General features: G+C 44.8%; 1 protein-coding gene across 5 annotated transcripts; it reads right to left on the bottom strand.

The window, feature by feature from the left end:
• Positions 1 to 349: 349 nt before the first annotated feature.
• LOC114054703 (ATP-binding cassette sub-family G member 2-like) lies at positions 350 to 24,402 on the bottom strand. Of its 5 annotated transcripts, none has more exons than XM_027878099.1 (16): positions 24,341 to 24,402; positions 16,561 to 16,844; positions 15,950 to 16,009; positions 14,566 to 14,680; positions 12,144 to 12,296; positions 11,227 to 11,384; positions 9,975 to 10,126; positions 8,690 to 8,806; positions 7,548 to 7,813; positions 6,908 to 6,990; positions 6,448 to 6,537; positions 4,851 to 4,975; positions 4,336 to 4,490; positions 2,853 to 2,942; positions 1,629 to 1,741; positions 350 to 741 (listed from the first exon to the last, which is right to left on the bottom strand). In XM_027878099.1, the coding sequence occupies exons 2-16, from the start codon at positions 16,842 to 16,844 to the stop codon at positions 594 to 596; spliced, it is 2,109 nt and encodes a 702-aa protein (XP_027733900.1). In that variant the 5' UTR covers positions 24,341 to 24,402; the 3' UTR covers positions 350 to 593. The 5 variants fall into 5 exon arrangements, with proteins under 5 accessions (XP_027733900.1, XP_027733897.1, XP_027733899.1 ...); XM_027878096.1 differs by lacking the exon at positions 24,341 to 24,402 and adding an exon at positions 19,773 to 19,888; XM_027878098.1 differs by lacking the exon at positions 24,341 to 24,402 and adding an exon at positions 19,682 to 19,705.
• Positions 24,403 to 26,559: the final 2,157 nt, after the last annotated feature.

The raw sequence follows: 26,559 nt of genomic DNA, 5'->3' as shown, positions 1-26,559 counted from the left end.
ACAACAGTATATATTTCTTACTTTTCTTAGATGTGTTACACCACTGCTGTTTTTAATGAATCAAAAAATATTTCTGCAAGTAGCTTCCACAGAAGCTACCAAAAGTATAAATATTCTTGCTTGGCAAGGACAGCTCATACCCTATACTCACTTCAAATTCAAATGCGTCTCCACAACACTGGAAATGGTCTCTAGCTCTCCTCAGATGTGACAGGCAGTAGCAATGCATAAATGCCACCATCACTTTATACCTTTTGTGATGGAGAAGCTCACATGTTCAAAGGAATATTTCCTGTATAAGCTGCCCACAGAATAATAATGCTTTACAATATACAGTTTGATATATACCTAAGGAATTAGGAGAGTTATATTCTCTTAGAAAAAAACCACTTACGCAGTGTACATTAATGCATGTCTTCTTAAAAACCACAATCATACAATCCTAAGGAGATCATACTCCAAAAACAGGAGGACAGGGTTCCCATCTGAAGTCCAATACAGTCAACTGAAATATTCTGGCAGTCTCCAGTGGGCCCTAACAGGCTTTGCGGTTTTAAGACCTGAGAAGCTGCAGACCAAAGTGACACAGGATTCTATGTGAACTTTCTCATAAACCGGAGTTTTGCATAGGCAATGATAAGGAAGATAACAGTCATGCAGAAAAGAGCCACTATGTTTTCCCACATTGCCCAGCTGGTCGGTGCGATTCCTTGGCTGCACAGGTATGCTTCACCAGAACACCTGAAGAAAAGCAATGGGCACAACTTAGTATTACTGTGGTACAAGTCTTCAAGTAATTACTTTTATTCCTGTTCCACAAAGATCCTTCTACCCTCAACTCAGCAAAACAAGTGACAGAAATAACCCATAACTTATCACCACAAAAAGCTTAAGGGACAAATCTAGATCTCTGGTTCTCATAATTTCTCAGTAGTAACCTAATTGTTGTTTATAGATAGCTGGCAATTTATAAGGAAACCTCAGAACCATCTTGAACTGTGGTAAGTACAGAAGCAGGCTGAAGTCCATAGCAGGGGTTTGGGGTCCAAAAGCTGTGGAAACAGTGCTTTAGCATTGTTCCCTGCAGAACCCTCAGTTTGCCGGCCCTCCAGCACATCATGAAATACTTGCATTGCCACAACTTAAAGTATCAATACTCGAGAGTATTTCAAATGGGGCAAAATGAAGCACAGAGAGATAGATACTTCAGCCTCGTCCTGTATCCGCAGGGAGGTTAATATTTACAAACAAGGTCTGTGAGGGAGGGATGTTTCTGATCACAGGTCTAGTGCTTTCCAACAACTTTGTAGCTGTCCATACCTTGTGTTTCCATTGTTAAGTGACCCTCAGTTTGTTTAAGAAAACTGGTAAGTCAGGGCTAGGTTATCAAATACAAAACTTAATTTAGCTCATCTGCCTATTTTTATGAATAAAGTTTCATCCCTACTTCACTCTTGGGTAATTGTGGAGTTTTACTGTATAATCCTAAAACATGTTATTTTGGGACATATTATTGAGACTGGCTTGCAAGTGGTTATTCTGTGCATAGTACAACATTTTGAAATAGTCAGGCTTCTCTTAAAGCAAGTTATCACAATCCAGGCCCAGAACTAGCACGAGTTACTTACATTTCTTCCGAAATATTGGGGGGACAACTGCCTGCATCTCCTACAAACACCGTAACATTTGGATTCTTCTCACCACAGAAGTAGAGGTCCCTATACTCATTTACCTGAAGAGCCTAGGAAAAGAGGCAGATACCAGATTTTTGCAACGTTAGTGATTTGGAGTATTAAAACTGAAACACCTCAAAGTAACTCTTGGAATCATATGTTTATGTTCCTTTTTATTTTCAAGCTCTTAATCACTGCCTTTCTGAGGAACTGTCAAGTTCCACATGCAGGATGGTTGGGTATCTGAGTTTTTAGCTTCAAAGTTACTTAGGTATGGGCTTCTGTCTTGCCAGCTACAAGTTCCTGTTCATCCACTTTCACCTGGGTCAACTGACTGATCCAGAGAACCATGCAGCTGCATGAAGATACCCCAGCACCAGCACACTGAAGACATGGCACAATGAGCCAAGGCAAGTCGTGAACGGTTCCCTTGCAGTGGCATCCTGTACTCACTGCAATCTCAGGGGACACTTCCACATTCAGTAACACCAATAAAATACCTCAGTGATACCCAAACAGGGAGGTCTCACACATCTCCCACCCTGTACCAGTTCAAGCATTCATTTCATTCATTTTTACTCCAAGGTAGGACACTTACTCCCAAACAGTCCCACCTGTGACCAGTGGGTGACCTGCTATGTCAAATTACTCTGTTTCAAGCAGTTGCACCCTTAGATTTCTGGTACCGCAGCTCCTTATTATTCAGAAATGGCAGCAAGTCAAATTTTACTTTAGAGGAAGCCACACTGACGACTGAGACACTCAGACATTATGTAAATCCTTTAACCAGCTGAACAGTCATTGAACTCCGACTGGCCACCCAAACAGCAGTCTCTGGAGAGGTTGTACAATATTTGACTTCATTCTAAACCATAGGGATCAACAGTTCAGGCTAGGAATTAGTGCCTCACTGGACAGCTCACCCTGCTGCTGTCCAAGCAGCATTAGCTCTGTAACACAAAGTGTTTATTCAGTCACTGAGACTTCCATTTCTTGCACAGAGATTAACTTTTGCTTCCTTTTTTGGGGTTGGCTGGTTTGTTCTTTTTTTATCATGTTGGTGCAAAGAAACAAAACAAATCTGACTTTAAAGAGAACTTCATTTATACTCAAAACCTCTCCAGAAAGCAACAGTGTGTCTACATTACTCACAGGAGACTGATGCTACTTTCTACTCACAGTGAGGCCGTATCGGGGGATACTGAAGTACTTGAGCCAGTTCAGCCAGGCCATTACTGAAGGGAGGTTCACTAAGAGGCCTGAAAAGATCTGAAATACAACAGAAGAGACTGATGAGTCACAAACTATTTACTGCAAATAATGCCACTCCTGCAGATGCTGCAGTTGCCCAGCAGAGGTGCACTGGGGTTGATGGACCTGCTACTGCTGTCATGCCTGTGCCTACAGGCACGAGGTTGGAGCCTTGCAGCAACAGCCAAGTACTTCAGCTGAACTACTACTTGCAAAGAGGTCAGAAAGGTTTTCTTCATCCACATGTGAGCTAAGAAGCACACATATTCACAATTCCATACTCAGGAGAACTGTGTGCTATGGTAGAGCTAGCCAGAGGCTAAAGAAGGATGACTGGAAGATGAGAAAACGGAGAAACAAGAAGCAAAAAAAAAGGGGAGCCTTAAAGGCTGCTACTGTTTCAGTTTTCTCCTCTGGTCTACATCTTTTATCCATGCTCTCTCCTGCCTGGAACAAGATGTGCTTTCACTTCTTAGCACAACTAGACTTCATAGCTAAGCATGACACTTTAGCCTCTACTTCATCACAAGTGATCTTGTGCTTACCCCACTGTCTTTCAGGGCATGCATGTGCAACTCCTTGTATACTGTGACTTAACTGAATGTACATCAGCTGCCCTTCACTACACATGCACATCTCTCACCCACAGCAAGCATTTGAAGCAGGACACTATTACTTCGCTTACTGCAAAAGCAGATTAAATTGCAAATCAAAGAATAAGGGAGAGATGCACTGTGGCTCACAGTACGTACACAGACAGTTACCAGGAACCACCTGATAAGGAGTATCTAACTTGGTAGCGTCACCACTACTACTACCTCTTTGAAAAAGAATTCACAGCTCTTATCTGCGAGCAGGCAAAACTCCTTTCTCTCTTTCCTGCTCTCTTCCTTAAAAGTGCTTGAGGAAGAGTATTGAAGTAATTTCTTGAACCTGAGGGCAATACTGAATTAAGGAGAGTGTTTGCTCCTGCTAATCCCACTGGGCAATTAAAATTAATGCAAAAAACATTTAATAGATCCAATTTATTTCAAGATTTTTTTCCCTTTAAGTGTTCTAGTTGATCACTTAGATTTTCAATACTGGAAATGCAGGATTTTTTTTTTAATTGGGTTTTGTAAGGAAAATTTAAGAAAAAGAAAACACTTTTTAGGGGGCACATTGTTTGGAAAGCCCTGGTGGCATCACACCTACTGAATTGCACCTGAGCAATGATCTGAGCCTCAGATTACAAGCTGGCAGGAGAATATCTCTGACTACAGTGACAATAAAATCACAGGCATGGGGCTGACACGCCACTGGACTAGGGATTTTTAGCCCTGCCTACAGCTGGCTCAATGCAGTCCACTCAGTTGGCCTCAGCTCTTTCCTCCTCTCCACCAAAGGAGCACATATGCCCTTATATACTCACAAGCATCAGAACAAAACAAATCGTGATGAGCAGATTGGCCACAGCCACCACATCCATCCCAGCACTGATGGCCAGAGACATGGCTGTGGCAGTGTAGGACACCAGTACCAGGGTCAGCATGAAGAAGAAGAACCGTCCTGCAACAGCTTGGTATCCTGTCAAAAAACAGAAAGGTCAAAGTCCAGTAAACAACCACATTATGATTCCCAGAGAGGTGCCTCGGACTCCTATACAAAACAGGCAAAGCAGGAAGGCCAAGTTTGAAGTTGGCAGGAACTGTGCGTGCTCTAAAGGCCCAAAGAGCATTACCAAAAGATGCTGTCAGGCAGGTCCCCATCTCAGATTGCTGATGTCTCTGCCCCTGCCCCAGAGTTCTCCAAAGTTATGATGCCAAGCACTAAAATAAGCTGAAGGTTCGAGTAGTTTCATGTTATAGATATGGGAATTGAGCTCTGGCTAAGTCAGAAATCAGATATGTTGGAAGATGACAGGTTCAAGAAACCATCAATTTTTACCAATCATCCAGTAACTGATGCATGAGAATATGATGGCTGGAGCAGTTCTCATGGGCAGCAGATCTCCTATCATCAAGGCCAGGAAGTAGGCAGACACACGGTAATATCCACTGGTGTACTGATGGCTGCGAGGACAGGAAGGAGGGGAGTTGTACAGGTTTAGAGGTCATCTAGGAAGCAGGCTCACCATGTGTGTTTAGTTCATCCTGATTCAGTTTCTGCTCTTTCTACCACTGTCTCCTTGTCTACGCAAAAGTTCCTCTGTGCTATCACTTCCCACTCTGTAAAGCAAGGTCTGATCTATCTCACAGACCCTGCAGTCACTGACAACCCTCCAAGGAATGGGAATGGAAGGCTATGTGATTGCTAAGTAATATTGGAAAAAAGCTCCTAAATCTGTTTTCAAAGAGAATGATCCTTAATACAAGAGCATGAAGAAGTATTAGACAGCTATTAAACTGGAGGAACACTTCATCCACTGCTAACTCAAACAGATGCTTCCAGAGAAGAAGGAATGGTACCCAAAAATGGGAAAACACCTTTAGGACATCAGCTCGCCCCTTGTTCACAGGGCAATTATATGTCATTATGACTGTTTTGCTGCTTAATTGAGCTTGTGAAAGGATGCTTTAACTGGTAAGTTGCCTAAATCCCCATTGACACAACTGGTAAGCTGCACTGGCAAGCAGGGCAGACTGGGAAGAAATGGCAGCCTGGGGCAGTTTCACTACTGAGCAGCTGTTAGGGGCAATATTAAGCTGCTCTGAGCAACCTGTAGGTGGACACGTGTATTCCAGGCATAAATCTCCAGTTCCTCTTTGCTGCACAGGATCTGTCTCTTGCCTTTCCATTGCACGAGCTGCAGGCTTCTCCAAACTACATTTTCAATATATATGTGTGTATATATATATATATATATAAATATATATATATATATGTGTGTGTGTACATTATATATACACGCACCTACATACATATACACACATACAAACACATAAACATATATATAATTATACATAATATTATAAATAATTAAAGTAATAATTAAATATAAATAGTTATGAATAACATGATTATGTATAATAAATACAATAACAATGTCATAACCAAGCACATCTCTCTAAATAGAGACGTGAACTTGATTATTAGGGAAGTCTTGTAAGCCAGCCAGCAGCCCCCTTTATCTGAGCATGAGTTGCAAAGCTTTTCCAAGAACTCTCTCATCATCTTTGCACAGTGTTGCCCCTTTAGGACCATTGCAAGACAGCATTTCAGTCCTGTGAGCAAGCGGGCAGGCAGGGTTCACAGTCTGCAGAATTCACACGCAGATTTCAAAATCAACTGTTACCAAAAAGTGGGTAGGAAAAGCACTTCGCAGAAAACTGTTAACACAGCACGCAAGTAAAAGCATTTCCTCCTTCCCCCAGCTTTTAGCATTTCAGCTCCCTGCTCTACGGACTAATTTAGCATTACTATTACAATCTGATGTTGCAAGCAAGCAGTCAAGTTTTTGGTGGAAATAATTTTGTTTAGGGTGTAAGATACTCCCTCCACCTCATTCAAGGGTATGAGACAGTCCAAGTGCCTTACTACTTACACAAATAGTTTCTTGTCTCTGATGAATAGCTCAATTGCAGAGACACTGGAAAAACACTGGTTTGTGGTGACGAAAAACAAGGATCCAACCCTAGAAGGCAAAACAGAACAGCTGAAAAGTGAGACAACAGCCTAGATCAAACACTGTCAGCCTTAGACATCATCATACCACCAAGTCAGTGCTTTTCTGTCTCTGTCCACAGAATGGAGATCTTTAATTGTGCTCTTGTAGATCTTAGATGTATCCTTTATCTTGTCCTTCATGTCCCCTTTGTACATATGTGCAAGCCTGACAGAACTGTGGTCCCTTTAGGACCTCTGGCAATTCCATGCTGCAGTGCACAGAGGTTTGTGAACCCAACCCTCCTTTGTGTTCCAAGTGGATCCCAAGGTCTTCCCTGTGTGTCAAAGCTGTCTGCTACAGATAGAAAAATGAGCAAAGCTGTGGCTTTTCAACTTACCGATTCTGAATACCACTTCGGTCCAATTTTACACCAAAAAAAATAGCACCCACAACCAAGGCTAGGATTACAGTCACTGCAATCTATAAGTGGAGAGAAGAAAGGAAAAAGGGAGCCCTTCAGATAAGTAAATAGGAAATAACATTACTAAGTCATATGCAGGGTTTAAGATTCACACCTGCCTAAAGCCTTGCTGTTTTGAGGCAATGTATACCTATGACACACACAGTCAAAATCTCTATGACAATTTCTTAGATTTTATCCTCTTCAATTTTGTACTTCCTCTGATCTTCTTTGGCTGGGAGAGGTTAGTAGAAGCACATTCATAGAATAATCCAGTTTAAAACTTAAAGTGAGGCACAAAATTAACATCACCCTAGAAGCTCCCCATATAAACCACAGAATGGAGTACTTCCTCCCTCTCTCCAATCTTCAGTGAAGTAGTCCTTGTGCTAAATGAAAACAGAGATTTTTTCCAAAGGCCACAAAGGTAGCTGAGCATCTCACTCCATTTATGTGACAGTAGCACAGGACTCTCCTGTTTTCCTATGTGCCTTTGAAAACAAATTCTGTCCTACAAACTTCAGATTGTGGGACTGACAGTAGAAAGAATCTGAGGCTTTTAGCTGTTGTTACCTACTTGTGCAACAGATGCCTGTGGGTTCCTGATGAGATTTTTCAGGGAACGTTTGGACACCCAGTACAGCTGGGTGAGGAATCCATTTGCATAGGTAATCTCATGCTCCTGCTTGGATACTCTCTGCTTGCTTCCCCGTCCAAGCTCCACTTTCCTCAGTGCTTCCGTTGTGCTCTGATATAGGCTGGAGCTGAGATATTTCTGGTGCAGCACATCTACCACACTGCTGTCCACATTATCTTCTGCCACTCCGTTTTCACTGCTCACCTCTGAGTGAGAAAAACAAGATTTTTTTTTTCCTGAGGCTTGTGATTTCCCATGAACCTGACTTTCACACATGGCCCATTAACATCCTCAGAAATTCTGGAGGCTGAATAAAAAGAGCAGAAATGCCCAGAGAATTTTAATTGTTCAAGCCTTAGCTCTGAGTTTAAGAGGCTAGCTTGAGTGAGAGGGTTTTCCTAGTTTTAATTGAACCTAGCTAATCTGTCCATACTTTGCGGCATAAAAAGAGTCATATTTTTAGAATGAGACACCAGAAAACCTTTGTTTCACTGAATTTGTGGGACATTAGAGCAACGTTTGCTCTAACTTAATTTCCCATCCCCAAAAAGCGCCAAAAAGCACCATTAAAAAAACTGTTCCGTTATAAACCTTCAGTCATAGATATGCTACAGCATCCCCAAACAAATATTTCCAAACATTCTGCTCACTATATTATTAGAGAGTTTGTTCTCTAATCTAGTTGCAGTCTTTTTCACTCTCCTGAAAACACATCACTCTTTAGCATATCTACCCTGTCTTCTCTGCAGCAGCCTCTTATGTGACTGAAAACTTCTGTCATCTGTCACATATCTTCTGAGACCAAGCAGTTCTAGTTTTTCCAGTCTTTCCCACACAAGTTTTTTAAATTTCTGATATTTATCACTGCTGTCCTATATTACTGAAGGGAAAAAAAAATTCCTTTTAAAAGCTTCTGAGATCTTTAAAGAAGCCCAAAGCAAAGTATACCTATTAGTAGGAAAAATAAAAAGATAATGAAGTGCCTTTAGACTGGAGGAAACCTACAGAACAAAAGCTTGCCGTCCCCACATACAACTTCTCTTCTACATCAGCCAACAGTGGGTTTCTCCTTCACAATTTACCTTTTCCTGTGTCCGCAGGTCTGCGATCTTCCTTGCTTGCTGCCACAGCAGTTGAATCGCCATTTATTACATCAAGGAAGAAGTCAGCTGGATTGTTGAAGGGTTCACATTCATATCCTTAAAACAAAAAACCAAACAAAAACCACACATGTTTTGTATTGCACAGAGCACAGTTTAGAAGGTCAGGTCTAATACTGTATCACTTTTCCATAACCCCATTACAAGAAAAATTCACTGCTTTTCATAAGCACTAGTTTATGTCAGTAGAATGGACAGGATTTAGGAGATGGTGAATCTGAGCTATCTAAAGAGAGCTTCAAATTTCCTTATTCTCCACTACTTTCAGGTGAGGAGAAACCTGTAACTTGCTCCTACACAGCTCAGTTTGGACAACTCTTGCCTCCTTCCCAGTGCTCTTCAACGACATCCCAGTCTGTAAGATACACAGTTCCTCAACAGGGTTTCCTGAGTGTCTGTTCTACAGCCTGAGATACTTCTTTTGGGAGTCTCAGCTCTTGCTGGTGTTTCTTTGGTTACAAGGAAGAGGAAGGGCTGTCCAAGAGCAGCTTCTTATAATATGGTTCTAGCTTTGGGACAAGGAGGAAAGAAAAAAAAAAAAAAACACAACAAAAAAGATGCTTTTTCTCTAACTTGCCTGAGAGAAAGGAAGTGAAGTGGGCTACTAAGGGGAGGAGTAGAAGCAGTGACATTGGTTAAAGCATCTCCCTTAAAGCCAGGGAAAGATTAAAATTTAATGTGTCCACACATCTAGACTGGATTGGAAGTTCACATTCTTTGTTCACTATAGTCAGAAAACCTCACTCTGCTTACTTGGGGAGAGAGCAGCCACTCAACAGTGCAGCTACTAACCCATCTTGGGATACACCATAATTTTGTCCTCTTGGTCACCCGCCTGCATTCAGTCTAGAACATATTTTTGGATCAATCTGTACACACTGCTGCCAAACTGCAGGCTGTGGTTCAACACCCACCAGATCTGCCACCAGGGCCTGGCAGCAGCATCTCGTCTGTTGGACATCACGCTTCTACATGCCCAAGTGATTCTTGGTTTTTGCCCTAATGCCAGACAAAACAAAGGCACTTCCGGTTTTGTCATTCCATTTTTCTCCTGTTCTAACATAACACTACTCACATTGTATATGTAGAGTCTCTGGCATCCTACTGATAAAACAGCACAGGACTGTTGTCCCATGCTAGGGTGAAAATCTACTCACAGATTTAACTCATTAGCCACTTGCCTTTGCTCTTGGCATGGAAGACTTACCAATAGAGCTAAAGTACTCCAGGGCCTGCTTTGCAGGACCATGGTACAGCACCTTTCCTGAAGCCAGCAGTGTCAGACTGTCAAACAGCTTGAATATGGAATAGCGGGGCTGATGGATAGAAAATATGATGGTTCTACCTCTTCTTGAGAGCCTGGAATAGAAATAAAACATCTCTCAAATACACCACACTTTGAATTTCAGAAAGGCCATGTTAATCCATGCAAAAAACAAGTATCCAAACTGACGAAAAATACTTGTCAACTTCTTAGGGTCTTGACTCAGAAAAACTGTAGTTCACCTTATCTGTCACTGTGTCACATGCTGCCCGTGAGACCTTCAAGACAGCGTGCATCGTTACAAGAGACCATTGCTGCAGTCCAGGTAGACAAAGTATGATGTTGTCTGTAAGTAGCAAAGCCTGAGGCCATAGCTGTGTATAAACCCTCCTTACATGTTTTCTGTACCAGACACCAACTTGACTAACTGGAACAGTCCTGCACTCAATGGCAGTACTAGGCTTTACATAGCAGGCTGTGGAAATCTGGCCAGCCGAGATTTCTCTTAGCTTTTCTGTTGAAGATTAACTCTCAAGAAAATTCAAAATACGTTTTCCTTGAGGTTTGTCAGACACTCTTTCAAGTGCTTTAGCACTGATGCCCGGTAAGTACCCCTGACAATCAAAGACGAACAGCAGAACAAGATGTCTCCAGCAAGCAAAACCAGACAACATCCTACAAACCCAGGAGGAGGACTAGGAAGTCATTGTCATTAAATAAGCCTTTTTTGGTCCTCCTTGAACATAACTTTGTTCTAATTGTCAAATGACAGTTCATCTCCAAAACATAGGAGATGAAGGTAAACACTGAAGGTAAATCTGTAGGTGAAGTCTTACCTGAGTTCAAAGCTGTTGCCAGAGGAGGGAAAAGCCTTTTTTAATAGACTCAGATGGAAGGCCAAGAAATTATGATTAAAAGGCCTGACCTCCCAGTCCTCCCCTTTTTGTGACAAATGGAAGCTGTCCAAGCTACATCTGCTTTTTGGGCTCAAGTCCAATGCTTGCTGTGCAAAGATTCCCATAAACTTAAAAAGGCTTTGGACACAATTCAAATAATTTAGTACCACTTCTGCATCTACTTGTCTAGCTTTTCATTTTTTAAAAAAGAGTGCTATAGATACTCGTAAGAACATTCATTTTTTTACTAATGACTTGACAACAAAATTGCAACAGAGCCCTGAAGAACTGACTCTTACTTCTTCAAAAGGATGAGGACTGCATTTGCTGTGCTGGCATCAAGACCAGTTGTTGGTTCATCCAGAAAAAGGACTGGTGGCTCTGTGATGAGCTCCATCCCAATGTTGGTTCTCTTCCGTTCCCCTCCAGACACTCCCCGGATCAATTCAGTTCCCACCTACGAGCAGAAGAAATCAGATACTTTCAACAAGACCTAGTCAGTGCATGCCCTGGAGTTGACGGTTCTCTGCATCCAGCAGCCCTTTTCATTTTCAGAGTTCCAGTAATGAATTCTAGGACCAGGAGCAGATGATGGGTTTGACTCAGTTTGAGGGACTGTGAAGCAGTAAGCTGAGCCTGATATTCAAAGGTACCAGGTGCCTTATGACTTCAAGGGACAAGGATGACACTGATAAGGAAGAGACAGAATGAAACCACAGCAGTCAGAGGAGGCATTGGTGTTTGTTGGTAGCTTGCCTGCTACTAAAGTATGACTGGGGTAAGTAAAGTAATAATAAAGTAAGAGTAAAAATGCTGCTGGGAGGAACAAGCTCTGCACAGATACTCTTCATCACAGATCAGTTTTCCATCCCTCACAGCTTTCAGCATTGTAAAAACAATTTCCCTATCTTGTCCCACAAAGCCAGGAAGTGACTGAGCAGCTTTCCAAGGTACAATGACTAAGCGACTTTTTCCCCTCTGACTTTATACAACATGCTGGACATGGTCCAAAATCTTCTCATTTTAGTAGCAAATACACAAACTTCTTTCCAAGTTCCCTCCTGAGCTGGAGACTAATTTCTTTCCTGCAGTATGGTTTACTCAGGTTCTTGTTTAGCTTCACATGGCTGCACTACATACACCATACTGCCCATAGACAAGCAGTTCAGTTTCCAGAGGTAGTATGATTTCTGAGAAAGGTACTCTCACTGCTCACCTTAACATCAGCCACTTTGTTTAATCCCAGCTCACTGATTATCTGGGTGACTCGCTCTTCCTTCTCTTTAATGCTGATAGAGCTGGGGAGTCGCAGGGCAGCAGAGAACTGCAGGTTCTCCCTCACCGTCATTGTGCCCATGACAACATCATCCTGAAAGCAGTAAAAAGAGACAGTTGGAAAGACTCCTCAGTTACCTGAGTGGGCACCAGAGTCCCTGTAGTGGCAGTCGCTGTTTGAGGACCACAGTGGAAACTGGACTGAGAGACAATGCTGCCAAATTTACATGACATGAAATTCAAGGTCACTCAGTAGCAGTTAAGGGGAGAATGCAGCTCTGCAGGCCTCACAGCTTCCACCCAGCATCACCTAAGCCTGCTTTCAGGCTCAGGAATTCAAGTGCAGACAGTACCACTTTGTACAGCATATGCATTTTTCTTACTAGCCAAAGCGAGGCAGAGTAGGTAGCTGATTCTGTAACGAGTTACATTTCTGTCAGTCCAGTTGAAGCCAAAAGACATTGCTAGTGCTCAGTGCTCAAGGTAGAGACATTCAGGGAGCCACCCAGGTCAGCTCTGTTGCCAATTACAAGCTGTATTTTGTGGTCCAAAGCACCTGCCAAGTTCAGCTGCCAACAAGGAGCTTTCCTCAGGTTCTTGCTGGCAACAGCTTCTCTTAGAAACAAGAATATTGCACCAAGATACTCCTAATTTTCTTCATGTCTCAAATAATCTATAACTCTTGGACACAAGACTGTATTCTAAGGGCTACCCCTTTACAAAAGCTTCAACAGTCATATGCACTTTGAGTGAGAATCAAATCTATCCAGTTGACAGACATTTGGGCAGCTTACACCAACCAGCAACAACCATGAGCCAAACAAAGTTGTCATCAGGTCCATCCAGAGCTCCACGTCTCTCCCTCATCCCTACTTTGATATTTGTGCCAATTCTGCATCCTACCATGAGAGAAGGGTTGGGCAGCTGCTGAGAAACATGCCTGTTAAATCAGGCACCTTTCAAATCTAGTGCCCTTTGGAACACACATCCCCAAAGCTGCAGGGCAGCAGATGCTCGCCTGCTTTGGGACTCTTCTCACATCAGATATAGTTGATCAGTAGCACAAATGGTATGTCAGCCAACCATGTTTCGCACTGGAGTCAACAGAGGAAGACAGAATATGCTGTTTTGCTGCCAAAGCTGGTTTAGACATTTCCTATCATCCCACAACCCCCCAGTCTTTGACCTTAGCCTCCCATTCCCCACCCTCAGATCCACCAATACAACTGTTGGGTCATCACACTGGAAACTAACTGCAAATTTAAGCTACCTAAATACCAAACATAACAAACCATGGCATGACGCCTTCAGTCTCGAGGCACGAATGGAGAGACCACCAGCAGTTTTACAGAGATAACACATGACTTAGCATGTCTACATGCTTATCTGCATAAAACTGATCCTAAAATGATGTATGTATTTAGGATTTAAGTGTTGTTTGTAGTTTTTTTGCCATCTTTACTGATCTAAGAAGTAGATGCACAGGATGGGAGGGGAGAGACCATTCAATGTCTCATCAAGTCACCTATCATTTTAAGGTTATGATTGGTTGCTCTGGACATTTGAGAGACAAATGTCTCAAACTGGGATCGCTTGCAAGAAATTTCCTGGCCATTCACTAGGATTTGGGGATCTTTGACCTGCAGGATCAAGATTCAGCACCATTCTTGTCACATGCATTCTCCCAGAACCCCCCAGCTGGCAGCTTTCAGCTGCCTATTTCACATCTGCCTGCAGTCAGAACCCTGGATGGTTTCCAGATTTGGATGCTCATATGGCTGCCAAGACTCCTCTTCTCCCCAGGTCCCCCAGGGCTTTGAGGGTCTATTATTGGTTCAGGTCTCCACCCACTTCCGCAGATTCAGATGGCTTTTCCTGTCTCCGCGTGGAATGAAGCTCTGTCACAGCCAGCCAGAATTAGAGGAAGAACAGCAGGGATCTACTTATTTCCTAGAATTATTGTCTGATAGTTTGAAGGTACTTCTGCCAGCTAGGACTGCTTCTGAGTTTAACAACAAGACATTTTGGGTGTCATGGTTTTTTTCCTCACCTTTTCATTTAAATCTTTGCTAGTACTTCAGGGCAGAGCCCAAAAAACAAGCCACAGCAGCCCAGTGATTTGGGCAGTAGCCCATGTGGCTTTGGGAAGACAAACATCTCTGTGCTTGACTAGGATGGAGTAACAGTTTGATCTTCTTGTCTTCCATATCCCAGAAAAATAATAAATATGTAGCATCGGAGTTATCAAATCAGACTCTGTGGGGACCACTGAAAAATACCTAATCTACTAGTTCATGCTTTGCTCATTTTATCTGGTCTTCCATCCCAAGGGCTCCCAGCCCTTACTGAATGTGGTTACTCACCTGCACAACATATCCTGAGATGCACTTGAAATTTGGAGGTTGTGGGATGCCATCTATAAGCACTTCTCCAGACAGGCCTGCTGGGTCCTTTCTGGCAGCCAGCACATCTAGGAGACTTTAGACAAACACCAGGCATGAGGTTTTGCAATAACAGCTGCTTTTACCTTTGACTGGATAAGCACACCAGGCAGGACTGCGGTTCCAGCCTGCTCACAGCATGCCACAAACCAAAGGACACAGAAAGGGGCTTCCTCTACTCTAGGGGTTTTAGCTCTTTGTACAGAAAGCCTGGGATACATCCAGGATTTTCCAGCACACGGTGTGCCACAGCAGTATGGCAGTATACAGACACTCACAATTCACAACAGTGAACCCCCTACGGACATAAACTCAGTCAGTGTATTTACAGCTAACCTCAAATGCACAGAGACAAAAGCACCATGCCAAGTCTCTGCAGGCTGCTCTCCAGCCAGGGGAGCACAGAACTAAGTTCTTTGATCTCAAGGAAATTAATCCAAATTGGTATAAACAAGACAGGAGTTAAGATTAATTCTAGAAAGTAACTTTAACGTATCACTGGATTCTCCTTCCTGCCAATGCAGAGGCCAGCCTGTCTGCTAGCTAAGTAAACTGCCCTGATGAAGCACTGCTCTTGAAAGCATACTGAGTAACCAGCACCTTAGAAAGGAAGATCAAGGGTCACCACAAAGCCCCCTGTGTGAACCCTGGCCGTATTTGCCAATGTCTGACATTTTCAAAGGCAGAGAGTGACAAAGAGCTCTCGTACCATGGTTATACAGGAGAGAAAACAGCATTAACACCATTAGGTGGAGATAGTCTGCACAATATTTCTCTGTGCTTTAGTCCAAAAACCTCAAGCATATGTGCAACCCAACCAGGAGGCCACAGTGAAGTTGGGGTAAGGATCCAGAACATCCTGTAGACTCTGGTATTGTATGACAGCATATTCCTGTCAGTTGTCAGAGAGGAGTCTGGTGTAGCAGCTTCAAGGAAGTCTTGCTGCAGTGAGTTCACAGGGGATGACATCTATCATGCCCATGAGCTTGTGCCCCATCCCCACCCCATCACCAGTCAAGACAGTGCCTACATCTGAGCTCCAGTCACCCCAGTTCCACCTGGTATCTAAATTCAGGCCACCACCAAAGGTGACTGCAGTAATATGGACCAATTGGAGCAGATGAGGACTATGGTACTGCTGCAGGGCAAGAACAAAGCTAACAGAGGGGCAGGAGGTCAAACTGCATCACTAGATTTCTCAAAGGCATGCAAAGGTCTGAGCCTCACATCTTCCCTAACCCTCAGAATCCCAAATACCCTTCGAACAGATGACTGTCCACTTAAAGGAGCAGAAGAAGGTACTCACGAAGATTTTCCACTCCCTGTTGGCCCCAGGATAGCATTCAATCCTGGTTTCATAATGCCACTGGAAGAAAGAAAGAGTTATTTACAAACGAAGGACTGTTCAAATGCAGCTTTTAGTAGAGGTGTGTACAAAATGCTGCTGAAAGGAAAACTCAGAGATTACAAAAAACTTCTCCTTAAATCTGAAATCAATGTGCATTTCTCCTTTCTGTCCCTGACCTGCAGTCAGAACAGAATCAAAGCTGGACATAAAAAACAATCTACAAAAGACAGATGTCAAGTGTCTTCCCTGCTGAACTAGTTCTTGACTTCTCTGCTGTTCATTTCCTCTGACTGTGGCTTGAACCACAGTTAGGGGAACACTCAGATCTTCTGGCAGAAGAGTTCACACAAGTTTGGTCCCAATTTGCTCAAATCAATAACTGAAACTGCTCCAGCTATATGCCAGCTATTTTGCCTAAAAGCAAACCATGAAGTGCTCACTTGAGCTGCTGACTGGCAGGAAGGTAGTCATTCCTGTACCAGCTGGATCTGGAAGGTGACATGAGGTCACTGATACAGAGCAGTAGATTAATTCCTACCCTCTAGCACCTCATTTAAGCAAGAACTTACTAAACATTATGAAGGATCTTCTTTTCCACAGTTTTCCGTTTACAAAGGAATCCACTGGACTGCTTAATGGAATACTGGATGTTATGGAAACTCACGACAGAGCCCCGAGGAGATCGGAGGGACTCTTGTGTTGGAAGCGAACGTTGGAAATTGCCTGCTCCTTCCTCTTCTCCAACAGAAATAATGCTGTGATCAAATGTGTCTGCCATCATGTCTTTGTTACACAGGTCAAGCTCCACTGCATGGAGATGTTTGAGGTCACTGTTGTTTTGAGCAGTTCCCATCTGTTGAGACAAAGAACACAGAAACAAGCAAGGAAGGAGACGTGAGCAAAGATTTCTCCAGAAAGTGCCTTGGAAAACCAAGTTCATGCACACCACACCAATCCTGACGTGTGCCAAGTTTCCAAAAGGATGGACATCCGCACTGGAGGACATCCAGTAGTCTCCAAAGGCACGGAAATGCACAGATTTAGAACTAACCTTTAAGAACGAGACATGAATGTTCTTGAAGTAAATTATGCTTGCTGAAAAAGCATCTAGTTAGGAAAAACCAAAGCCCATCTGTGATGGTCACTCTCTTTTGCGACACAGCAGGGACTACAAACGGAAGCTGCTACCACTTCAGCTAAAGAGACTCAAGGGCCTCTTCTTCAGTCATAACATGCTTACCTCCCCACAAAGCCAGCAGAGAACCCTATTAATGAATCTCAATGAAGAACCACAGGAAGAAAAATGGTTGTGCTTATAAAACTGGGGCCAGCTGCATGCATCCTGTTTCCTGGCACAAGTTTGTTTCAGAGATACCAATGTGATTAAAATAACAATTATACATGCTGCCTGTCATGTTTCAGTCACACAGTATCAAGATACTTTACAACTACAAATAGGAAGAGAAATTTGAATTTGTCTGCTGGCACTTTTTACGCTGAAGTGCAGAAGGAATTACCTCTTTCATGAGGAAAGATCTGGGATATGCCAAAGTAAGAAAAATATATGGTACAAACTGTTACATTATGGAAAATAAATACGCTACCTGCTTACTATCACAAAGTTATAAAGCAATCTGGTTCAAGCAGATAAGCTGCCTCAGTAGCTCAGGACAGGAGCACCTGAAAGCAAGAACACGAAAACAGCAAAGGGAAGGAACCGTTCTCCCTGTCCTGCAAAGTAGGAAATATACCAATGTGAGTATAACTATTAATATTAATTCACTTACTAGTCACAGCAGCAGAGCTGTTTTATGAAGGAGCTGCTTCCCTTGCTGTAACTGATGGAGACCAAGTCTGGATCCCTTCACTCATTTTGAAAAAAGAAAAAGTTTAAAATTCTTGCCTTGACATTACATGTTAGGAGTTTGGAAACCCTACACTCACTAAGTTCCGCAGCTAGGAAAACAGTATGCCTTTCAGCCAGGGACCCTTGCAGATATAAACATTCCTTTCCCCTTTCAAGAAAACTACAGCAAGAAAGAGATGAATTACTACATACCCCTTCCAGAAATTGAACACAACAGTTAGACTACACAAGTTAGTCTAATCATTTACTTCACTTTTAGCTGCTGGCATGGCACTGTTTGTTGGAGAGATAAAAATTTACTGTGACGCTGGGGAAAGCCAAGGTGCTCACAACAAGGCTAAGAGCCAGGAGAGAGATCTGTCCACGACTGAATTTTGTGGGAAGACAGATGTATCCCATCAGTCACCCATTTCCCATCATCTGCACTTCTTTCCTCCCAGGACTGAGAGGGCGATAACTGGTAGGACCACCACTGCAGCAGTAGTAAGACTTTGCAGGGAGAGAGGTGGTCATCCTTTTAAGAAACTGTATCTACAAAAGACATATTTAAAGAAATGGGAATTGTCCTTTTGTCTCTGCCTCCTGCTATTACTGAAAGCTCAACAAGTTGCAGTAGTTGTTTCCTGTATAAGTAAAATAAAAGTAGTGAGGAAAATTAAGGGTTGTTTAGCTTGGACACAATGCTGAATTCTAAGACCGGTCACCCCTGGGAAAGTCTTGCTTATGGGAAACAAGATAGGATATGATGGTTACATCAGCAAAAGATGGCTTATATACTTGAAAGGTTGCACAACAGATCAGGAGAAAAAAAAAAGTCCAGATGAGAGGAACGCCAGGCAGAAAGACCTTGTCAGACTTCTGAACATTTGTCTAGTATCTGTCCTAGATCGGTTCTTTGGTTTAGCTCACCGTACACTCTTTTATGCAAGTTTTTGCAAAGCTACCGATTAGCATCGGCAAGCCAAACCACTGCTGCGGGTGTGCGCACGGATGGTTGAGGGAAACTTACCAGTGGCTACAGGTAGGCTCGGGCTGCAGCAGTGCTCCTCTGCCGCCCACCTGGCCCCCTGAGCCAGCTCCGCTGCTAAGCCGGAGCCGCGACTCGACCCGGCCGACCACGCTCTGCTTCCCTCCTCGAGCCCCCGCCCGCCTGCGGAGCTGCCCCGGGCCCCGGCCCCGCCGGGCGCTGCCCGCCCGAGAGCTCCGAGGGCTCCGCCGCGCCCGGCCCAGCCCGGCCCGGCCCGCCCCTGCCCGCGCCGTTACCTCGCGGCTGCCGCGGCGCTCGGGGTGGCGGCGGCGCTGCCTCGGCGGCGTTTTATAAGCGGGTCCGAGCGGCGGATTACATAAAGGAGCGGCGGGGAGTGCCGGCGGTGTCACGCAAACCCCCCTGGGTCGCGGGCGAGGGCAGCAGGAGCCGCAGCAGCGCTGATGGAGCCCCGCTCGGCGGGCGGCGCGACCCCCGGGGCGGTGCCGGCGCTGGCGCTGCGCGGGGCCGCCCCCGCCGCCTGTGTGTGCGCCGCGCCGGGGCAGCCGCTGCCCCCGGCCCGGAGCGCGGGGCCCGGGGCGGCGGCGCGGAGAACCCCCCTGCGCCGGGTGCCGCGGGCTGCCCGCTCCGTCAGCCCGCCTTCCCGGGGCGGGGAGAGCGGCACGGCGAAAGCGGTGGTGCTCGCCCCTTGGGAACCCCCGACGCGGGGAGTGGGCGTCGGACGCGAGGTGCCCGGTGAAACGCCCGCGGCTCTTGCGCGTCCCGGCACGGGGGGCACGGCCGGGGAGTGGGAGGAAGCACCCATTGTCCCTCCCACCTTCTGGGAAGGTCATCACACCCAGGGCATGTGTCCAGTCCAGCCGGGTCAGCTGGGGCCACAGGCAGCCCTGGGAGCCCTTCCCAGGGTGGCAGTGCCACTCTGATCTTACCCCTCCAGAGGCAGCGTACTCCCCGGGTGTTCCTTTGCTGGGACCGGGGAAGTCAGGGCAGCTCGCTGGGATGACCCGTTGTCCTCCAGACTGCATCTCCCTGCTGCCATGTGTTCTCGGCCAGGAGAATGTGTGAAAGCAGGAATATCCTATTTCCTTTGATTCGTGGTCAAGGCTTCTCCTTGTCTTTCCATTCCCAAGCACTATTGTCTTTATAAATCAGCTCTGTTTCCCCAAGCTCCTTGATATTTGTGAACTCAGGAAAAGCCCACTTTTACAGGTTATGATTTATAGCAGAGCTGTCAAGTCACCATATTAATTATCTCCACTTTGACTACCCTCTGCAGTTCTGTGCAGCATTGCTTTCTTCTAACGACGCCTCTTGGTAGATCAATTTAAAGCTCAGCTAAGCTGAAACATACCACAAGCTATCCAGGCAGTAACAATAATAAAAACTCCAAAGACTCATCTCTTCCCATTCTGACACCTGCCTCCCTCCAGGCATGCTGATGTACTCAACGCTGTTGATGCACTAGACAGGAGACACCCACATCCTATGAAGCTGCACTGCTCTGCAGGGCTGCCAGGAGTCAGCAGGTGGGTTTATAGGGGTATTCAGATAGCCTTAGAGATCTGTCAGAAGGGCAGGTTTTGCCGTAGGTACACCCAAGGATCAAGTTTGCTGAATGTTACCTTCAGTCACTCTGTGGGTCAGAAATAGACTTAAGTTCATGTTTCCTTTATGATTTAACTTCCTCTTTCGAGGAAAATCTGCCTACATTGAAGACTTTTGCCCTAGTGTTTCACCAAGCATGCACATCTCTGTCTTGAGATATATTTCAACCCTAAATACTCACTACCCCTCAACAAGCTGCAGAGACAATCTTCTCTTGTCATATGCCTGGGACAGTGAGAAAAAAAAAGAGCCTGTGTGCTTGAGAGCAAAGGTGAGCATTTTCTGAGTCATGAACTTGCTGCTCAACATAGTGCCTGCACAGTGGTGCAGGAGAACAACTTGCTGAAGGAGCACAATTAAAAGTTCAGGTTACTCTCAAGAGTTACCTTCAGCTGCACAGCTGCTCCTCAGACAGAGTTGGTGGATGCCAATTTTGGGAAACAGTACTGCTCCTCCCACACTTCATGTAATGGCAAATCCACTTGTCTGCCCCCTGTGCCTAAGCTCATCCTGATGGCAAAGAAATAGGCAGAGACCCCAGATACGGGAAGGAACCAAATCTGCTAAACACAGCATCTGGCTGTAGGCTCTGGCTTTTCTCTAGCCCATTCTTCAAGCAGCAGTCTTCTAGGCTTCTTCAAGAGCCTTATGATCGTCAGCCTGTTTCATGTCCCACCCCAATTGCGAGTATTTTTCAACTGTATCATTTTACTAATCCTGTTATCTAACTCATACTGTTGCTGAGGAAGATTTCTGCCAATACAGGGACAGAAAACAGTGGCCAGGGCTGTGGTTAAAAAGATGAATACTCTCAATAAGCCTGATGAGAGCCTGATGTTATGTACTGTACTTTTCTATCACCCAGCGCTTTGTAGGCTGGTGGATGTAGCACTGCTTTGTGCTGCTCATCCACAAACAGGAGCATTTGCCTTGTAAACTGTCAGCCTTTATTGCAGATTAAAGAATGTGGTCTTCACAGAAAGACAGCAAAGGCATTAGCCCCACGTAAAGCTGTAGCAAACAGCAAGCTACAAAGCCCTGTTGCTTTTACTGAGTGACATGAAACAAATAATGCTACAGGCTTGGCTTTGATATGTTGTGATAGCAAGGAAAGAACAACGTGGGTCATGTTTCAGATCTCATGCAGGTTTTAGCACAGGTTTGAGGTCTTTGCTGTTGCTCCTTAGCCCCTGCTGTTGCAACTTAACTCCTTTGAGTCTATGATCTGGCTGCCACTATGGGGTTGCAGAGCCCGAGGGACCATGATACTGTTCTGGGCATGGGGGAAGAGACCTAGCAGAAAGTGAGGCTTTCAGGAGTCCTGCCGAGAAGCATTATTCTTATTTGCAGGTGATTTGAACCTTGCTCCTTTCTTACAGGTTCAGGTCACACTAGATATCTCCTGCATGTGTCCCAGCACACAGAGTGGATAAGAAGTTACTGAGGGCTATGAGTTCTGCTCTCTGCTGAAGGCCTTGGACTCTTCTTCCTTTCTTCCTGCAGCCTGAGCCACAGCATCACAAAAACATCTGTTTGAATGTGGTGCTGGGGGTTCCTTCTAGTCCAGCTTTTCACATGGGCCAAACTTGTCACCACTTACTTAATCAAGTCAGGCACAGCCTGCAAAATCATTAGACACAAAATTTTCAAATCTCTTTCTCCACTGCTTTCTTTAGGATTCTGCTTCCTTTGCCCTGAGGATCCAGAGTGGTTTTTAACACAGGGTGTTTTATCCTGCCTAATGTTAAATTTCATAAAGCTCATAAAGTATTTCAGGAATTGAACCAGCAAGAGTGCATGAGAAATAGGTCCAGGAGGAACTGCATGATGCTTATACTATTGCCATCTCTAGTGAATGCATCAATAAGGAGATTCCAATGCTCACTGTATAAAAGCAGCTCTGAGATCAATGGAGAAGATGGCAATTATCAGACCTGATGCTTGAGTGATGCCTCCTGGCTCTTCTTTTCCAAAAGCTCCATTAAACCATTCCAAAAGACACACCCTGTACATATGTATATACATGTGCTGAAACTGCTGCATCTACAAATTCACCACCCTAGGCACAAAAAAACATTGTGCTTTTTCCACTCTGATTGCTCATCATGTCAAAGCTAGTGCTGACTGGCCTCCCTTACTTGGGTAAAGTGCTGCTTGCCTTGGGGAAGTTGGCTTTTGCAAGACTTGCAGATTATGTAGAAGAAATCTGACTCTGTCAGGCTTTGTTAATCATTTAGTCCATTATCTGAATTAATAGTAACACTAAATCCATAACTGGTTAAAGATAAGAGGGACTTCAAGCAAATCTAAGAGAAAAGGAAATCAATATTTAACTAGTGCGATACGCTGAGATATCATGGGCTTGATTCTGACAGAAATTATGAGTAGTTGAACTACAGGATCAACAGATCTACACACGGGTATTGTCTTGGTAAAGCAAGTAATCAGGCACAGATATCTATACTGTAAAGTGTCTAGTGCATCTAAACCACCATGGCAGTTCTTCAGGAGTTAAAAAGCCAACATCATAAATGTGCTCAGATATTTACCAGTCTGATTCACTGCTGTTAGTAATGTTAAAGAGAACCTATGTCTACCATAAGATTTACAATAAAAATACAGAGATGCTCCTTTCTATCACAGTCTAGGCAGATGAAGAGAGGAGAATAACACATGCAGAGGGAGCAGAAATGGTGAGGTCTGATCAGAAAGCTGGGAATAGAGAGCTAGACCAGGGATAGATCATAACTACGCTGTATAGCAGCTTCTAGGGAGAAATACTTTGGGAGCTTGCTAAGGAGAATGGAAGCTCCCATGTCCTCCCTTAACAAAGCAGATCTAGAAAGACACCAGCTGCAAATGCCCCGTATTCTCACGCCTTGAGGACAAAGTCTGGGACTTCAGACCAAGAAATGCACCAAGCTAAGCTGGGGCAGCAACACAAGATTCCCAGCACAAGATTCTCCTGCATTCAGCCCAAGGTCCTGGACAGGACTCCCTCACATACAGTTTGTATTGCTATTTGGAAGTCAGGAATGGGCACTCCATCCTTTTGCTTCCCTTTTGAGGGCCTCAGTGCCTGCAGGAGGTAAACAGGATTAAAGTGTGTTTTATCTGTCCCAACTCAGCTCTGCAGAGGTCAGCTCCCTCCCTAGACATGACTGTTGACATACACAACATTACGTAGGCATTTCACCTCCTTCCTCAGGAGCAAAGTCCAGGTGGCCCCACCAGCCATTCCCAAAAACTGATTTAATTGTTATTCACTCCCAAAGCCTGAGCTTCTGCCATTAGGATTTGTTGTGGCAGCCCTGAACAGATTCAGACTTTTTTGCAGTAGGTGCTGTACACCCAGAGTCTCAGAGTATCCTTCCCCAAAGGTACCCTGCACAACAGCAGAACATGACATACCATTAGGGCAAACAGCTTGTATTCTGAAGAAGGAAAGATAAAAAACTAGCTTTGTCTCATCCATAACTTCCGCTTTCTTTTGTGCCTTCCTAGATGCCTAAGATATCATGCTATATGACCTTAACAGAGGCCTATTGAACCACAACCTTCCAACTCAGAGCACCACATTAGGTGAAAGAAAAAGTGCAAAGGCTCAGAAATCTCAGCTGTCCCCTACTCTGATGCACACTTCCTCGGTTTCATTAGTAGGGAAAATGAGGAAGAAAAGCGGGGATTCACCAACTGGCAAGTGTTATCAAAGAGAACTCAAAACAGTAAACCAGACTAAATGTTTGGATTTTTATTTTGAAGATGAAGGCAATAAAACAGGTGAAGAAGAGAACAAAAATAAAAAAGCACCTGGTGGCACAGCTCACTAAACAATGCCACAGGAAGGAACACAACATTCCTAAACTATTTAAGCCAGAGCTCTTATACTCACCTTCCATCTGGCCTCACTGGTTATATTCTACTAGGTCCCAAGTGCATCTCAATATTTAGCTATCTCTTTCAGTAAAGCCACTGCCTGGTGTTTGTCTTGGCCAGGGCATCTCAATTTTTTTGACAGTGTTGCTCTGCTCCTCTTCAGACCTAATTTTTCTCTCCTGGTTTGGAAACTGCTTGTAAGTGGAGATGACTAGTACATGCAAAAGGGGCAGAGGGGGAGAGATACCCGGGAGCCACTGAAGGGCTATCTGTCCTACAGTTGGAGACAATTGGCAGTAATCAGGAGAGGCAGGGTGGGTAGAAAAGAAAATCACAAGAGAAAAGCTAAGTCAGAATGGAGAGTAAATGAGAGGCTGGGTGTGGAACACCAGGAGTGGCAGGTGTTAATGACACTGAGTTTAGCTGCTCACCAGGACAGCAGCACATCTAGGGGTAGCTCCTCCAGGCACTCAGACTGGGAGAGAAAGGACAATGAATAAGTCTTCATGACTCGCAGAGGAAGGACAGGATACGAAACTGAACACTCTCATCTTCTAAAGAGTATGAAAAGGCACATCCAGAAACAATCCATGCGCACCAGGCTAAAAACAGGAGAGAGACATGAGAACTCTGTAGCTGGTGTTCTTGTTCTGTGTCATGGCAAGGACCCCGACCACAAGCAGCTGGACACAGGCCCTGGGGCCCAAATGCTGAACAGTCTATTTGGACACATCTCTCCCTGCTCATGAGTATTTGGTAAGAGAACCAATGCGAGTGCAATCTGTTCTGTTTAAAAATAAGATCACTAATGAGCTTTGCTGCATTTTGTTTCTGCGCTCCAGTGTCTCCACTTCCCACTTGTGCACTGATCTCCATCCATTTCAGCCTTCTCTCCTGCTCTACTCTAAGCACTTCCTCAGCAACACAGTTGTTACCAAGCTGTTACATATCTCACCAGAGCAGAAGACCTCTGTAGGTGAAACGTGGCCCACAGACCACTGCCTTCCATTGAACCACCAGGGCCCTGGCTGGGCGATTCACATAGAAGGCTTTCCTTCTCCTCCCCAGTGCAAGGAACAGGCAAGCATGAACATAGTCCCTGCGGGTTTCCTTCCTGAGAGATGTCCCTGCCATCTCTCACAAATCCTGCCAAACCTAACAAGGTTGGTGAAATCAGAGCTGCAAAGGCCTTTAACAGTGTGTTCAGCACACAGAGGAGGTGACTAAGGTGACTTTCAGTGCCACACTGTGCACTTTCCCTCCACTGTTGATGTTCTTATAAGACCTAGACAAAGGTTGGATGTCACAAGTCTCCTTCCACCATGGTTTGCTTCTTTTGAGGGCAAACTCATAGTCTTACTGACCAATGTGATCCAGTAAGCAGCTCAGGGACCAGACTCTATGGGACTTCCACTGTTGTTGTACCTACATGGCAGAGAATGCATGCTAGTGGCATGGCTTCTTCTGGGCCTGAAGAGGATAAAACCCTTTGAGGCAGAAGAGGCTGCATTCCTGAAAGGATTCAGAAAGCCTACCATCTCTTGTTGCCGTAACAGTTGTCTATTATATGAGAAACTGAGAAGCAGCTCTGGCCTTTTGTCTGTCCCAGATATCTTTGTACATGCTTTCAAAGCCTGCTCACTTTGTGAACTCCAGACATGTCTGAACAACCTGGGTGGTTTGACACATTACAGCAATATGTTGGTGTGTGCGTCCATGTGTACATGCACGTATATATGGGGGTTTTTCTGTCTGTTCTGCTTATTATTTCTGATGCTTTTTGCAGAAGAGAACCCTGAAGGTAGTCACAGCCACTAGAAATGACCTCTTGGGGATGGCTTCCCCGTCTCTTCTCAGGCAGCAAAAGCAAAGTCAGCTTCAAGCTCCTGCTTTGCATGTTGCTCTGAGGGGCTGTTTCTTAAGCTGCTGTGCCTTCTGGCACCTGGAGGTGACTGTACCAGCAGAGAAATGATTGGTACCTTCTGTGGATGGCAGTGCCCAGGAAATAGGACTATCCAGAGCTGTTTGGGACACCCTGTGCTGTAGAACTCTGTCACTGCCTGGCACATGGGCTCTCAGTAACTTGCTGTGGCATGCCCCAGCAAAGCCTGGCTGACTTCAGGCTGGAGACCCATCATCGAACAGCCATTGTTATGTCAACTGAGCGTTTGCATTCCTCCTTCAGCACTCCTCAGCCAGGGCTGGGCCTTAGCTCACCGCACCCCAGGGGGCTGG

This window comes from Empidonax traillii, unplaced genomic scaffold, assembly GCF_003031625.1.
Source record: "Empidonax traillii isolate 1590-97213 ecotype Southwest subspecies unplaced genomic scaffold, ASM303162v1 scaffold38:size1800464, whole genome shotgun sequence".
Classification (NCBI taxonomy): Eukaryota; Metazoa; Chordata; class Aves; order Passeriformes; family Tyrannidae; genus Empidonax; species Empidonax traillii.
The sequence above is the reverse complement of the archived record's forward strand: the minus strand, read 5'-3'. Positions and strand labels throughout refer to the sequence as shown.